This window comes from Gouania willdenowi, chromosome 10 (assembly GCF_900634775.1).
Source record: "Gouania willdenowi chromosome 10, fGouWil2.1, whole genome shotgun sequence".
Lineage (NCBI taxonomy): Eukaryota > Metazoa > Chordata > Actinopteri > Blenniiformes > Gobiesocidae > Gouania > Gouania willdenowi.
Genome location: NC_041053.1, coordinates 20783363 through 20799869, shown reverse-complemented (window position 1 = coordinate 20799869; position 16507 = coordinate 20783363). Strand labels below are relative to the sequence as shown.

General features: G+C 40.6%; 1 protein-coding gene and 1 pseudogene across 6 annotated transcripts; both read right to left on the bottom strand.

The window, feature by feature from the left end:
• Positions 1-567: 567 nt before the first annotated feature.
• ogt.1 (O-linked N-acetylglucosamine (GlcNAc) transferase, tandem duplicate 1) lies at positions 568-16180 on the bottom strand. 6 transcript variants are annotated; one of them, XM_028458804.1, is made up of 22 exons: positions 15810-16180; positions 11351-11501; positions 10079-10322; positions 9901-9969; positions 6682-6798; positions 6518-6597; positions 6235-6430; positions 6010-6150; positions 5792-5892; positions 5553-5706; positions 4996-5097; positions 4691-4888; positions 3649-3807; positions 3446-3535; positions 3221-3346; positions 2931-3101; positions 2699-2815; positions 2334-2504; positions 2059-2211; positions 1733-1985; positions 1510-1633; positions 568-1416 (listed from the first exon to the last, which is right to left on the bottom strand). In XM_028458804.1, exons 1-22 carry the CDS (start codon positions 15844-15846, stop codon positions 1236-1238), a joined length of 3135 nt encoding a protein of 1044 aa, XP_028314605.1. In that variant the 5' UTR covers positions 15847-16180; the 3' UTR covers positions 568-1235. The 6 variants fall into 6 exon arrangements, with proteins under 6 accessions (XP_028314605.1, XP_028314608.1, XP_028314607.1 ...); XM_028458800.1 differs by having other exon boundaries at positions 1236-1416; positions 11351-11531; XM_028458801.1 differs by having other exon boundaries at positions 1236-1416; positions 4709-4888; positions 11351-11531.
• On the bottom strand, positions 4473-4590 carry LOC114471709 (uncharacterized; annotated as a pseudogene).
• Positions 16181-16507: the final 327 nt, after the last annotated feature.

Sequence of the window (16507 nt, the reverse complement as noted above, 5' to 3'; positions counted from 1 at the left end):
GTCTGATGTTTCCCCCCCTGATCTATAGACTCCACTTTGTCACAGACTGCTGCACCCTGAAGCCTACACAAGGCTATTTCTTCAGTACATAAAACCATATTTGAAACCAAAACAAGTGCACAAACAATATCAGGGTGATCCTGTTATGAATCCAGTCCAAACTGTAATTAATATTAATGTACAACATCTCTACTTTAAAGCCTATCTATTTTCTTCCAGAAACAAAGCACTCTCCTGCTAGTATCTCAAACATTTTACCTCATTTATCTTCCTTTTCTAACTGTATTTTTTCTTCCCAAATGCAAGTGTATTTAGACATCTTGAAAAACAGTGTTTGACATTTAATGACCCCTAAGCAGTCCATTATTGACCTTTAGAAAAAGACAAAATTAAGTCATGAAAAAATTCAGACAGACTTCTGCCAACCATTTATTTGTTGTAGATCAGTTCTGTGGCGTTGACAGCATACAATTATAACGTTAATTCAAAAAGAAAAACTGCTTAGAAAATACTTACCTAACTCCTTCCTGGTTTATGTGGATTAAAAAACACTAATCAATGACAAGCTCCGACACCTAATCTTTAACGTACATACCACTTCAAACGACGTGTTTTCAAACACTGTACAATAACTTGTACAGGCCGAGTATAACACCCTAAATGATTAAAAGCCAATGAACACATCACTTGACATTGGGTACAGGATAGGGTCTTCATTCAGGTCAGCTCTGAATAACTTGTACGATGGTGGATGTCATCTTACTGCAAGAACAGCTCCAACTAAAACCTAAACATAAACTGTGATTTACATCTGGATGTTAAAGCTGATGAAGATTGGATTGAGTCACACCCTTAATGGAGCAATGTTGTAATTTATCTCAACAGATCCACAAGTAATGAAGGCTAGCAGGTCATTCACAATCCTCTCATGATCACCAAATGTGTAGCTGTGTTCGAGGACAAGAGTCTCAGACATTGGGCGTGAAAGCTTCAGCCGCACTCTGGCTCAGGAAAAAGTAGATGCGTGCTGCAACTACACATGTAATAAAGGACAGCTATGAGTGTGTGTGGGCTCATTTTGAGTGAGAGTCCCATTAATGGTGAAAGAGAGCAAATGTGACGATCATTTCTGGTTCGGGGGCTTTAGGTGAAGGCGGACCATTCAAAATACAGGTGCCGATAATAGATTAAACTGGTCAAGATACAGGGGAGGGATGAGTCTGCGTGCATCCAGTTCAGGCATTGTCCCCAGTCTCCACTGTCTGGGATTGGACCAGGTGTTCTGGCTTGCGGCCATTGCTGTAGTGCTCCCACATCTGCAAGTAGAGCCTCTCCAGTTCAATTGTGTACTGTTTAGTGTTGAAAAGGGGGCTGCAGATCCGTTGCTTCCAAACACGAGCTCGGACCATCTTCAGGCTGAAGGAGGAACAGTGATCACAATGAGCACAATTATCCATTAACAGAGGAACAGTTCTCTAAGGTTAGAGTGTTTTTTTTTTTTTTACTTACTATTCCATGTCAGAACCAAGTTTAACTGCAATGTCTTCATAATCCTGGCGACTATGGGCAATTAACTCCGGACATCCCAAACAGCGGAGTTGTGAGGCAGCTACTCGAGAGGCAAGAGTCTCACCTACAACAAAAAAAATGTTAAAGTTGCTGATATTTCTTCAGAAAAGCCACATTTTCCTACAACTGCTGTATTTGTTTTTTAAAATAGTTTCCTCCTCACCAGGCATAGTGACCATGGGTGTCCCGGCCCAGAGAACGTCCATGCCTGTGGTGTGACCGTTGCACAGGGGCGTGTCCAGACACACGTCAGCCAGCTGGCCTCTTCTCACATGCTCCTCCTTGGGAGCCACGGGGGAGAATATGATGCGGGACCCGGGCAGGCCCATGTTCTGAGCGTACTGCTGGATGTTGGGCTCACCCACAGCAGGGAAGCGAAGGAGCCACAACACACTGTTAGGCACACGTTTTAGGATCTGTAGAAAGAAGCAAAGGTCAATAAACATTTGATTGTCTTGTTTAGAGATAACATGTGACTTTGTAACCTACGTTGGCCCACATCTGTAGAGTTGGGGGATCAATTTTGTAGAGTTGATTGAAGTTACAATAAACAATGGAATCTTCTGGAAGACCGTACTGTGAGCGGGTTGTAACAACGATGGTGCGTGGCACCTCTTCTCCAGTGGCAGCTTTGTTATTGATCTAAGGAGAAATGTTGGTTATTAAAAGACATTATACCTAAATATAAAATAACCAAAATCATATTTTCTATTTCATGCGGGCATTGATCACTAGATTTCCATGAACCCCTATTTGAGACGTACCTGTGTGGTAGCCAAGCCATTGCTGACAGTGAAACCGTTGATAGTGACCTGTATTTGGCCCTGGTTGATCATGTTGATGATGGCTTCAGCTGCTGTGTTCATGGGAATCACTGGCATGGAAAGAGCTCCATTCGTTTCTCCAGATGCTTCCTGGTTGTTGTCGCACTTCATCTTTTCACAGAAATGAGGTCAGTGAGATCAGTTTTACTCATTTTAACCCCATGTTTGAAATTTTATTTTTATATATATGTATACAGTATACATAAAACAATGTTCAATACACAAAAAGAGCAAGTTCTATTAGAATTAAATTAGTGCACAATGGCCAATATACCAGTGTATCTTTAGAATTCAGTATTGTTTACCTTTATCACCTTGACATCTGGTAGACTGTCCAAAAAGGCCTTCAGATCAATACCGTTGAGAACGATGCGATTGTCAAAAATGTGTCCATTAGACTTGAAATCAATCACTGCCTTTTTCTATAGATAAATCAAACAAACAAACAAGCAGCCAAGGTAAGTTACAATAAAGATCAGGACAACCTACCATTCACCAGTATGAGACTAAAAACATTTCTTCACAGTAATATCTAACCTTTAGGTGAGGGAACATATTGGCGTGGTCTCCAATGAAGAAGGTATTGGGCATGTAGGCAAGTTTCTCTGAATACTGTTCGGCTACCTCCATAGGGGACGTCTCCTTGTCTATGATGATGTAATCCATAAAGGGGGCTCCACTGGTTCCAGGGTAACCCAGCCACATTGCCTGTGGAACAAATTGCCATTGATTTGGGTCTTTTTTTTTTCCAAATTCAAAATGTTATGAAATTCAAATGCCAGACTTACTCTGTTTTTACTCTCTATCAGAAATAGCTTTAAACTCACCTGAATGGGAGCAGGGTGAAGAGCAAACAACTCATTTCGAGCTCCTTTGGTGTATCCATTCATGTTGACCAGAATGTGGACTCCATCCTGATGAATTCGATCAGCTGCCTTGCCATTGCACGGGATCTAGAGGTAAACGATTACAAGATGTGTATAATATCCACTTAGATTTTAAGACATAATTAAAGACTTGACAAACCAGGATATAACCCATAATTTAGTTACCTGTGAAAGGTCTGTAAAATGATGAGCTTCTGCCACCACTTTCACCCGGAAGTTGGTGCTGTCATCAGGACTGAGTGCATAGCAGAACACCTTACGATATAGAAACACAGTTAAGTTATTCATTAAATGAATGTGAATAAATTAATTTCTAAAAATCCTTTAAAAAGTAATGAATCTAATAGGAAAAAGAGAGATTCCCTCACCTCAAACTTCTCAGGATTGTGCATCCCTGGAATAGATTGCATCAAATGAGAAGTTGGGTGGTTGCCAAAGTCTGAGCTGACGTAGCCGATGCGCAGACGTCCGCCGCTGGTCTTCAGGTCCTTTGAATGTTCGTAGGCTGGCTTGTGCAGCGCATTGATCTACAGAAAGAAAAATGCTGCTCAATTAATGAAATGCATAGATGGAGGAAAGTAGAGCTAATGTAGACAAACAAAATCACAATGAGGTAGTGCTGTGCAATGTGGAGAACATTTTTGATCACGGTATTGGGAGATTTATTTAACAATATTTATCCTCAATATAGTATTTTTTCCTTAAAATTACATGAAATGAATGGACCAAGACCACACACATTAAATTTGCAAATATAACCGATGGAGGGTCATATCGTACGGTAGATGTGTTTATATCGCACTACGATATACATCGTTATATCATACAGCATTACAATGAGGTAAAACAAAAACAAATAACACAAACAACACATCATCTCCCATTGCAAGCAACTCATATCAGCAAACCTCTCCTCTGCAAATTAAAATAATAAGGCATTGGATTTTACATAACACTTTATCATAGACAATCATAGATGCTTTACAGAATCAAGGGATTATTCTTTCACTTCACACTTAGTGGTGGTAAGCAACTATAGCCACAGCTGCCCTGGGGCAGACTGTTGAAAGTGAAGGCTGCCATAGTGCACCCTTCGGACCCTCCGACCACCACCGACCACCACCAACACTCACTCACTACATTCATAATTGCACAAGGACACAATGACAGATACCACTGAAGTGACTGTCCCCCACTGTGGCACCTGGAATTCTCAGTGGTCTTCCATCCAACTACTAACCGGGCCCAGACCTGCTTAGCTTCCGAGATCTAACGAGATCGGGCAATGACAGGCTGGTATGGCCACAAATGTCCCCATTATCCCTTACCTTCCCCCATTTGCACAGAGAAATGTTCCACCGTCACCAGCCACCTTCCACCCCCCAAAAGTAGAATGTAAAAGTTACTTGCTTTGAACAGTGCGTGTACCTTGTCCAGACAAAGGTTCCCGTGGCGTTCTGCAATGGCCTTGCGGAAGTTATGAGAAAGTGGGTAGAGCATGCTGTGGTGCGGGTGCACTGAGGGCAGGCGGTTCTTATCCAGCTGGTCGGCCACGATGCTCACAAGCTTTTTCATCCTCTCATCATAGTCAGTCCAGTCACACACAATCTGTAACATTACAGGATGAAAAAATGTCAGAAAACTCTGTCCAGACCTAGAAAGGGAAAAACAAATGCTGAGAATGTATTAAGGAAAAAAAAAAGGAACTTGACAACCTGTAGGCAATGTGCCAAGTTGCAGTAAGCATCAGGGAAGTCGGGCTTTAATTTCAAGGCTGTGCGATAAGATGCAATGGCTTCTGGGATGTTTCCAGAATCCTAATAAATGCAGAGAAACACACATTTATAGATGCTCGTACAGCACAATCACCATCAGAAATGCAGCAGGAGGGTGCCCCGGGGGTGGGTCTCCGGGTGGGGCTTCATGGGGCGCGTTCTCCAACTCTTCCCCACCCATACATTTTTCTACCTTGAATCTCTCTTCTCCCCCCCACCCCACTCACCTAGGTGTAACACTACCCTCTTTTTTAACATCCTCCGTTTAATAAAGTGTTTTACTGTTCCTTAGGGAGGGCTGGTGATGGTCACAATTATGCAATAAAATCAATTAATTTATTTGCAATAACAAAACATGCATTGCTGTCTAAAGAAGATTGCACTTCTTGTAGTGTTGACCTTTGACAGCATGTGCAGACAAAGAAAAAAATAAATAAATGCAACCAACAGGAGAGAAAACTTCAGCCCGTCAACAAGAATCTAACCGCCTTGTTTACCTTGTGGATAGAAGCTAAATTGCTGTGAGCATCTGCAAAGGCAGGGTTGATCTGAATGGCACGAGTGTAGCACTGAAGTGCTCCTTGAACATCCTGCATTTCCTTCAGTGTATTTCCCATGTTGGAGTAGGCATCAGCAAAAGTTGGGCTGATTCTGCAATCAAAACAAAAAAGCCCTGTTATTACAAAAGAACTACATCTTATTAGACCTCTAATGTCATTTTATTTAAGGAGCTGACCTGATGGCCTCCTTGTAATGCATGAGGGCCTCCTGCAGTTTTCCCTGCTGCTGCAGAACACTGGCCAGATTGGAGTGAGCTGCAGCAAACTCAGGGAACACCTGATAATCAATTAAGTAATATTGATAAAAATATTATCAACATGAAAAGCACAGAATGACAGATGGTTTAGTGCAAAACAAAGTTTAATGCAGAAAGACTGCCAAAGATAGATGCACCTCCAAGGCTTTTCTGTAGAGCTGAACAGCTTCCTCAATGTTACCCTGTTCACGTTTAATATTAGCCAAGTTGTTGAGTGAATCAGCGTGGGTGGGACACAAGCGCAAAGCTGTGTTGTAGCACTCTTCTGCTTCAGAAACCTAATAGAAAATTAGCATAACATTAGCAAAACCCAATATAAGACACTATATATTTCAAAAATAAAACCCAAAACTTGACATTACATTTCCCTTCTCCTTCAGTGCATTTGCCAAATTACAGTAGGCATCAGGAAAGTGGGGCTGCAGTTCAATAGCACGTCGATAGGTATCAATTGCTAAGTCGATTAGGCCTTGCTCATAGTAGACACATGCCAGATTTCCATGAACTACCGCATGGTTGGGGCTAAGGCTCAGGGCTCTCAGGTATCCAGCCACAGCCCTGAAAACACACATGAAATGTGATTACAAAGTCCTGCCTGCACAGAAAAGCAAAAAAGGGATGCACATGATCATAATTTTGTCTTACCTGTCAAAGATGCGAGCCTCCTTCAAAACATTGCCTAAGTTAATGTATGCATCAAGAAAATTTGGATCCAAAGTCACAGCCTGTTAATGAGTAAAGAAAAAATGGTTTTAATAACTGGGAAAATAATTTAGAAGTGCATCACTGTTAAGCTTCAAATAGATCACCTTTTCGAAATGATGTATGGCCAGCCATATTTCTCCTTGGGCATTGAACACACAACCCAAATTGCTCCAAGCCACTGCAAAGTTTGGCTGAGTCTCAATAGCTTTTAGGTAGCAAGCCTTCAGTGGGTTGACAATGACAAACCATAAGAAAAGAGACGAGAGAGTGGGAGAGGTATAGAGTGTGGGGGAAGGGAGGGTATGTAAAATCAAAACAAATAGGAGATTGAGAAAAAAAGCAAGGAAAAACAAAAAGAGCAGAAAGAGCAAAATTAGTGACTGCACTCCATAATCGCAAAAAGTGAGTCTGCAGCATGGGCTCGCATGCGCGCAAGTCTGCTGCGCAAAGCTGCAATGCTTTTTCCTGCGCTGCGCGGATCCAACCGACACCCACACGCATGCCTTCATCCTACAGTTATGACCACATTCACAGCAAAGCTTTGTGGTTTCTTAGCCCCATAACATTAGCTGTAGTTAAAAATGTATGACTTTTAATCAGATATGTAATCATCACACTAAATTTATTGAAGTGCAGTAAACTAAGCAGTTAAAAAATGCTTCGTAACCTGACTTTGCAAAGTTACTCACAACCTTGGATGCTGAACATTTGGTGCAGGTGACGGTCCCTGTAATGCATGCGCAACATACGCCAGCGCGCTGGGTGGGCTTACTGGTGCCACCACATTGCACCATTTGTGCTGCCTGCATGAACTCGCTCCAGCCATAGATTACTTTGCTTCTGCGCTTGCTGAATGAGACGGCTACAGACCAACAACCCCAGGCAGGACACCCGTAACACCAGCCCCGCTCACACTCAGTGCCCAGCCATCTTAGTATTGATGGGCCAGGGAGATCAATTGGGAGAGAAAACTAAAGTCATTTTGGAACAACAGACAAAATACGTGCTACCATCTGTCGATTTAAACGTCATTACTGCAGATAAAAACTTTATGGTTCGACAAATGCCAAAAATGTTTTAGCGGCACTTGGGAGAGGGGCTGGTCGTAAATGGGGAGAGGTCCACAACAGCAGGCCAAAGGGACTGAGGGGTGCAGGGGGTCGCAAGCACGCTCGCGCTTTCCAGTGTTTGGTGGCTTGAAGTGTATCGCTGCGCAGCCCGTGCGCTACTGCAGACCCACAGCGCACTATTCTGCATCATCATCAGAATGCTGAATCTCCAAATAAAGAAGGGAAAAACCAAAACAAAACAGGAAAAATAACCAACATGTAAGAGTTAGAGGCTTCTTACTTGCTTCACCATTATTGCTTCCGAATCCAGGTCTCAATTTACTTCGTACAAAACTGGATAACCAGTGTAGCATTTTTTTTGTTACTCTCACTGTTTTTTTTTTTTTTTTTTGCTCGTCAAAGGAAGCTACAAAACAGCATGAAGTGAAGTGGTTTTTTCTTTTGTTGGCAGTCACAAACCCGTTACCATATTTTTGGACTTTGTCAGACTGGCGGTCTCAGCTGGCTGGAAGAAGAGGAGAAGACTGAGGCTGCCCTAGTGTTCCTTCCCGCCAGGCACCTACGCAGGAATAGTGTCACCCACCTGAAACCTTCTCAATAACAATATCAGTCGTGGAAAAACCAAAAGAGACAAAATCAGAAAACAAGATCATTAGTAAAAGTTCTTCAAACAATGCATTCTTTTTATATGGAAACAAAACATGTTTAACCAACAACAACAAAAAAACAAAAAAAAAAACCTTTTCCTATTCTTTGTTTATAGTCATGCAATGATTGGTTCATTTCAAACATAAAGGTATGCCTTAGGGGAGACTGGAAGGGAAGAAAGGCTTTCATGTGTTTTTTTGCATAACAGACTTTAGATTTGCCATTAATTCGTTAAATTAAAACTACGGGAGGGCAGCTACTGGCTTGATCTTGCCGAAATGAACTGATCCCATTTCATTGAGAATATTACATATTTTTACTTGGTTCATTGTTTGAGCACTTTCATGAAAGATCTTTTAAATCTTTGATTTCTTTATCCTGGCCTGCTTTCTTGAGTCCTGACCAATGGGTAGGGAGAGAAGTTTGGAGTTTATTGGTATCTAGAGGCTTCCACAGCTCTGAAATAAAGAGGTCATCGCTTTTGCTGTGCATGCTTCTGTCTTTCTAACCCAGCATCTGACGCAGGCGGTGGAGTGTAGATTGTGAGCTGTCTGCATGACGCCACTTGGTCTTTTCAGGGCACTTGAGAATGAGCCCATCTAAACCCACACAGACCCAATAGAACACTAAAGAAAAGCTATGGAACCCATAAAAACATTTACCCATAGTTTTTTAAAAAAACAACTAAAATCTGTCAGTGTGAAAGATTTATTGCATTAATGAGCCTGTGAGCTCAGTCAGGAAAACAGCTCTCAGCGCGCACACTCCACCAATCCTTAGCGAGCGCGCGGGGGGGTGGAGCGACAGAGCAGGGGAGCTTGTAACCCCCTGATGCTCCTCCCCACTCCGTTGCCCCCCTCGAGCACAAAATAAGATGGCCTGTAACCAGTAAGACAACTCCACATCCCCAGTTTTGACTGACCCCAGAACCCCCACCCCACCCCGAATATAAATGACACATAATGAGAAAAGCATTTAGTTACAATGGGGGAAACGATTCCCACAGGGGCAGCAACAACACGGCAGATGCATGTCATTGGACACTTGGCAGAGGAGTATAGCGTTCAGGTTAGAAGCCATCTTATCTTTTGCAGTGCAAAGATGAACTAGCCCCTCATCAGTTCATATTTTCCTTGAAGACCGAGCCAGCATTTTCCCTCCAAATCATACTAAAAAGCAACAGCCATTGGCCAAGGTTAGAGATAGTGTGAATTCAACAAATAATTAGCCTTTCTTCCTGTGAAGGGCAGGGGCAAAACTCAGGTTAATGTGGTCAAATAAGGACTGAAATTGACATTATGGCTTCTGCTATTTTAAAGATAATAATTGACTTTCAGATTAGTCAAAAATACTTTTTAAGCTATATTTTAAAAACTGCCACATGTAGGGGATGACTTAATGTAATTCAGCAGTTCAATTCTGGCATGGGAATCTTACTTCAACTCTGAAAAAATTTACTACTTGCTGCCTAAGAGGGCTTGAATGAGGGAATCCCTTTGAAAAAACATAATAAATAAATAAATAAAAGTCTAAGGACAAGAAAATAAATCTACAAAATAAATATTAACAGCACAAATATGGGAATGCCAACCAGCTGTAACGTACCTTGGCCTCTTCCAAACGTCCAAGGGCTTTAAGCAAATTGCCCAAGTCACTACGTACACAATACAGGTCCTGTGGGGTGGGGGGAAGGGGACATGACATATTAAATAACCTACTCAATGTTATCCAGATACACATTTGAAGAATCATAATTTTTCTTCAGCAAGTGTGAATCGCTTACAGGGTTATATTGTAGTGCTGACACATAGGCCTGCACTGCACCCTCCATGTCTCCTGCAGCTACCAGAGCAGCAGCAAGGTTGATGTACCCATCGATGAAATCAGGCTTCAACCTCAGGGCGTGGCGATAATGCTCGATGGCCTCCTGCAGTTGTCCACGCTCCTTATACACGTTCCCCAGGTTGGAATAAGCTTCGGCCAGCATTGGGTTTTGTTTGATGGCCAAGGTACTAAAGTGGGCTGACCTGCAGGACGCACAAGAGTTATGGATTAAAAGGAAGGCCAGTTAGCTTTGCTATGTCAGTCTCTTCAGCAGGGTGAGATTTACCAATTATGACCAAACTTCATATTAATAGAAACATTCTAAAAAGACTGAGATCATTATCTCCAAGGGAATGGAATTTAACAAATATATTGGTTAAATGTCAATTGTTTTAAAACGATCTCCAGCAGACAACCACAAATGCTGCAAAAAAGCAGGAAGAAATTATGTTTTAACTCGTTACTATGGCAACCTATTCATATCAGCACAAGTCATAGTTGTGCCAAGGGGTGGGCGATATAAGATAACATTCATAGCACAATTTATTTTTGTTATTAACCAATAAGAAAACAACACAATTTACATAATTAAAATTGTAGCCCTAAATGAAAAAAAGGATAGATCATTTAAGACAGAGTACTTTTCATTCATAACATTTTTTTTCTAATTTATGTGAATAACTTAATTTAACTGGTTTAGAGTTTAAACCTCAGGTTCTTTTTGTCACAGTCTTTATTTTTGCTTAACTCAAAATGAATAACTCAAACAACAACATTAAAGTGAGATGCACACTTGTTACTTAACAGCGCAGCATATCAGTCTAGTGATTTCACTTTTGTTTTTGAGGTAATACATTTATGTTAATAAAATCCTATGGAGACGTGAGAGCTGTGCGTACCTCTGCTCTGATTGATTCTACGGTGTGTCTGCAGTGCTGATATGAACCAAACTGGATGCGCTTTGTATGAGAACACAGACATATGGCACAGACACAGCACCACAAGAGATAAAATGCACAGTACAGCCGAATCATTGTCACATTTTAATCCTTCACAATCTAAAATTGTCAGATCGCAGTTATGCCACCTTAAGAAAAGTATTAGGACTCATTAAGGGCAGCACAAGACAGCCAAGTTGTTCCAAAGCCATGTTCTTTGAAATGGACAGGACCTATTCTTGCCGACTACAGTTCATATTCTGAGTACTTGAGTCCACTCTTCCACACCTCACCTGTCAAGTCTTCGACACTGGAAGTGGATAGAAGACAGGAGTAACAACACGCCTGTGTTATCAGGCTCCTGTCTCCACAACTGCATGCAGTGACGCTCCGCCGCCTCAAAATCCCCCGATTGATACTCCCGGTGCGCCAGCTCAGCCAACCCTTGGAAGGAAAGCATACGTTTGGTTGGTTCTGGAGCACCAACACAACCCAAAAAGGGGGAAAAACAAGATGTTAGAATTGAATGGATAAATTAAATCAGACAAATGACAACTTAAATAGGAAAATGACAGCAAATCTTACAACACAAAACAGTGAATGAATTAAAAATGATAAACGAGGATGGGTCAAAAAGAAATGACAAAAAAACTTACGATGATGAAAACAAACAAAATTGACTTCCTGAAACTGAAAGAGCTATTACGCAGACTTCATGACTTTCCGGCAAGTACATTTTGTTTTGTTTTGTTTATTTATAAAAATGTCAAGAGTTTTGATTATTCAGACAAGGTTTTGTGTCCCCCCACTGGTCGGTACTGAGAAAGCTTTGGAGAAAGTTCTCAGTTCCAAAGGAGAATGCTGGACGGTTGGAAACAGTTCTAAAACGACAACAACTTACAGGAATTATCATTTACTGGTTTATCTGCGAGTAGGGCTGCAGCTACGAATGAATATAATTGAAAAAAATCGGTTATTAAAAGCATTGGCAAACGGATTTCATAATCGATTTATTGTGTTGTGCAATTTATACGTCACTCACCATTTTGCGGAGCAGTTTGCTTAACTCGCAGAACTTTGTCAATACTGGCTGACTGAAATAAAGTTGTTCTTTTTAACTCTGCAGAGCAACTCGAAGAGGGAGTATTTAAAATAAACGAAAACGACACGAAAAAAATCATTCACCAAAACCCTCAAACGTGTGGAAGCACTTCACGCTTCACAAAACATAAAAAATGCAAGCTTTGCAAAAGTGATATGACATGGTAAGTCTGCACCACGTTGAGGATACAGCACCTGAAACAGAAAATTGTTGGAGTCACTGATGAGGATGACGGGAGCTCAACAGCAGGGTTAGTCACTACAATATCCTAAATTTGTTCCGTTTTGAAGAGAGGAAACCTGACGTTAGCCTCTCTGGTAGCTCACACGATACTAGCATTTGCTTGTTAGCTGATTAATGACAGTGATAGGGCACGTATGCAACAGAGATACTTTTTAAAAAGTTCAATTTAATCAGCTTAAGCATGGTGCTTTTTAGATATATTTAACTTGCACACAATGGTGGCAAAATTTAAAGATTCAGCTTCAAGTTTTAATTTTCTGACAAAGTCTGAGTGAAGGGTCTGTATTGGAGTGAGGAGTCAGGCACGATGAACTGCATTTTGACAGGGGTTAAAGTAATTCATTACATCTACTCAATCTTGCGTAATTAAGTATTTTTTAATGGTACTTTATATTGACCGTGTGTGTGTTTTGCTCTTTGGGCTACTAGTACTAACACGCCTTAACCTAATACTGCAAATACAACAAAGTAATTATTGAATTGTTATTGTGCAATAATACATACTTAGGCTACAATATACGGTACTTCTCATTTCATTAGAAAACAGCAAACAATGAAAGGCTTCATAATGAGGAAAAAAATAACACAATCATGTACACCACAGCAAGCAGCTGTGTTGACTGAGAGCATCTTTAAAATTATAGTCACTGATGTGAAGCCTCTGTTGAAGGTTGTAGAGGAAGGCTTCACTACAATGATCCACACCTGTAATCCAGGTCACACGCTTCCCTCAAGGACACATTTTACAAAGCTCAGGGAGAGAAATTATGACTTTCAAAAAAGTGAATACTGAAATTAAAACAAAGAGCAAACTTGCTCTCACTGCTGATAGATGGACAAGTGTAGCCAATGAAGTCTACCTTAGGGTTACACACACTACATCCCAGATGGGATGAATAAAGAGAAAAATGTGCTTTTTAAAATTTGATTAATCAAAAATATAAATGATTGATTAATTGATTACTAAAATAATCATTAGTAGATAAATATGGCAAGTCTCTACTCTCTATTGGTGTATAGTTCAGTGTTTGATATATGATCAGTCACCAGATTACCAGGACTGAATCATAACATAACCTAACCTTTGTCGCTCAATGTTTGTTCATGTGGATCTTGTTGGGTTTTTTCCTTCATATTATGAATTTTATAATTTTGATAAGTGCATTGAGATGACTTATAAATTGTACTATACAAATAAAGTTGAATTGAATTTATGTTTTGTGTGAACTTGTTCAGAGTTCATTTCTCTTCATATTGGCACTCTTTATTTGTTTGACATTCATAACAATCTCTTTCTGGACTTCCATTTGTGCAGGATCCGGGAACGTGGACGAGTTTTATATGTACCCTTTAAAACTCCTCCCTAGTTTGAAGAGATAGATAAATATGTCACGTATTAATTATGTTTACTTTGTATGTTCTGTTCCAGGTAACTAATCAGTCATCCATATTTCTTAAATAAAGATAGAAGATACAGTAGTTACCAGTCTAGTTAGTTGCTGCTATTTTTTTCCTTTTCTTTTTGTTTTATAATGTATTGCACCGTTTTTATTATTTCGTTTTTACTGTAAAGTGTCCTTGGATGACCTAAAGGCGCTTTTAAATCAAATGTATTATTACCTGTGAGGCCTTTGTGAAAGAACAGAGAATGGGTTATCTGTGATAAGATAAGATAGACCTATATTGGCTGGACAGGCAATTTACTGACGCAAGTATGTGTTTGTCTTTCTGTGACAGTTAAACAATAGACTGACAACAACCTGTTCCAGGAGGGCCCCACCTTGCACCCAGTCATACCATTAGGATAGAGAAAAGTAGTTTACTTCATAAACCGAAAATATCTGATGGCATTCCTCAATATTGACTTAACAAAAGAATGTTACTATTGCCTATGCTTCTCTCTATGTGACTGAATAGAACCAGGAGTAGTCATGCATTAGTTAGTGGGAAAATAGTAAAGCTTTGCCAAAACCCGACATTGATATCTTATTATGTAACTCGACCATATAGTCAGTCTGCTGTAGTTTAGCTCCGGCCTTCAAGAAAGTGTCTCGAGTTACGTTAAACGTAGCCATAGCCCCCGGGACTATGGGTACGTTTTCCGGACCTTTTCTACATAAGTGTAAAGTTGCTGTGTTTTCACCAAGTGGTCTAAGGCGCCACACTCAAGGATTCTTCCTTCCGCTAACGTGGGTTTGAATGCCACTTTTTACACATTCATTTTTTCATTTTAACATATTTAACAAGGCAAATTCCACCTTTACAAATACATATCCAACAAAAATAGACATTTAAGGTATTTCCTGTGTTCGGGATTAGGGCTAAAATAAAAAGGTTAGCGGGGTAGCTAAAAATAAATACAAAGTGTCTATCGATAAATAAACGTATGTTTTCAGGATCTTTTCTACATAAGCGTAATGTGCCTGTGTTATCACCGTGTCAGGATGGCCGAGTGGTCTTGGGCACCTGACTCAAGAATTCTTCATACATAGTTTAACAGTTAAAAAAGCACAATGTGCCTGTGTTACTAACGTGCCCGGATAGTCGAGTGGTCTAAGGCACCACACTCACCAAATTCCTTGCTAAAGTGGGTTTGAATCCCACATTTGACAAAAAAAAAAAAAAAAATCATGTTAACACGGCAAATTCCACCTTTAAAAATACATTTCTGACAAAAATAAAACATTTAGAGTTAGGGTTCAAATAAATGGGTTAGCAGGATCCTAAAAAATAAATATGAGCTAAAATACAAATGACGGCACTTTAAGTCACGTGGTACACCTATCACGCGACCGAAACTGGCCAATGAGGGGCGCTGTGTATCCATAGAGTGGCAGTCTACGGATACGTTTAACGTTCCCATTTTTTTTTTTTTTTATAGAGACATTTCAGTCACGAATCGTGACATATCAATAACCAGGCAAAGGTTATTACTCAGTGGTAATTACATTAGCATTAGCCAAATGGTCTCAGTCCAACACACCACCACAGTCATTGATAATGTATTCTCCCATCGGGCGGAGACCATCTTATTGATGGCGCCATATTACTTTGGCACACGTATCAAACGCCATATTAACCTTCGTTCTACACGCCACGAAATCCCAACACGCACTAGACATATTTAACTAAACACATGAATAAATGCAGCCTTAAGACAGTTATTCTAGTTAATTCAATAATATCTCGCAATGAATGGACTCAATGGAACGACTTTTAATGTCAGGTGCACTCCCACAGAGAGCACACGATGCCAAATCAGACACATCTTGCCTTTTTAAATTCCTAAATATAATATTAGATAATCTCTGAGATATACAGCGCATTGTAAACATATTGTTGTATTGTAGCACCACGTGTGACTCCTTTAACATTGTGTAATGTTAGCCAGTCGTTCATGAACAAACCTGTGCTGTCCGCCACGTTTCCCACGGAGCTCGCCATCTCCTCGGCCTTGGGGTCCTGCTCGGTGGTCGACAATGTGTCTGCTGGGTGGTTCACAGAATGAGACAGAAAAACGGATCCAGGCGAACCTTCGTCCTCCTCGGTTACCTCCAGGCAGCTAAAACGTGCTAGCTCGCCGAAACCGTTGATTTCCCCCACACTGTGCGCCAAGCTAATTATACACCTCAAAACATGAAGGTAATAATTGTGTTTCTAATGTAGTTAGAGCTTTAAACATTAGACGAGGACATATAATAAGCCGTTGTGATGAAAGCCAAGCGTTTCCCTTTCCTCAAAACAAAGCAGCTCTGAAACATAAAATGGCGAAAGGGGTGGGGCCATTCAGTGCATAAGAGAAAGTAGATCCACGGCTCGTCATCGCAAGCTACACGTGTGTTAGGTTTTGTTAACTAGTCTATGAGTTAAAAGATAAACCACACAGTGCTATATTTTCTTCTATTAAAGTTAGACATAAAACGTATACAGACTATTGGGTTAAAAATGGCATTGTGCGGAAGAATACTTTGGTGCAGTAAACCGGAGTGCAAACGTGACCTGAGTCACAGCGTCATCAACATGGCTGTTCATTTCTCCTCTGGGCCCGACATTATGTAATACCTCAAAATCACATTTACCAAATGAAATTATCATTAGTGCTAGT

Excerpts from the sequence above, each read along its gene's own strand:
- ogt.1 (XM_028458800.1), bottom strand. The coding sequence starts at position 15,846 with ATGGCGAGCTCCGTGGGAAACGTGGCGGACAGCACAG. Across the intron at positions 5,893-6,009 it reads TCTACAGAAAAGCCTTGGAG|GTGTTCCCTGAGTTTGCTGC; the intron begins GTGCATCTATCT and ends ATTGATTATCAG. Across the intron at positions 3,347-3,445 it reads ATTTTACAGACCTTTCACAG|ATCCCGTGCAATGGCAAGGC; the intron begins GTAACTAAATTA and ends GTTTACCTCTAG.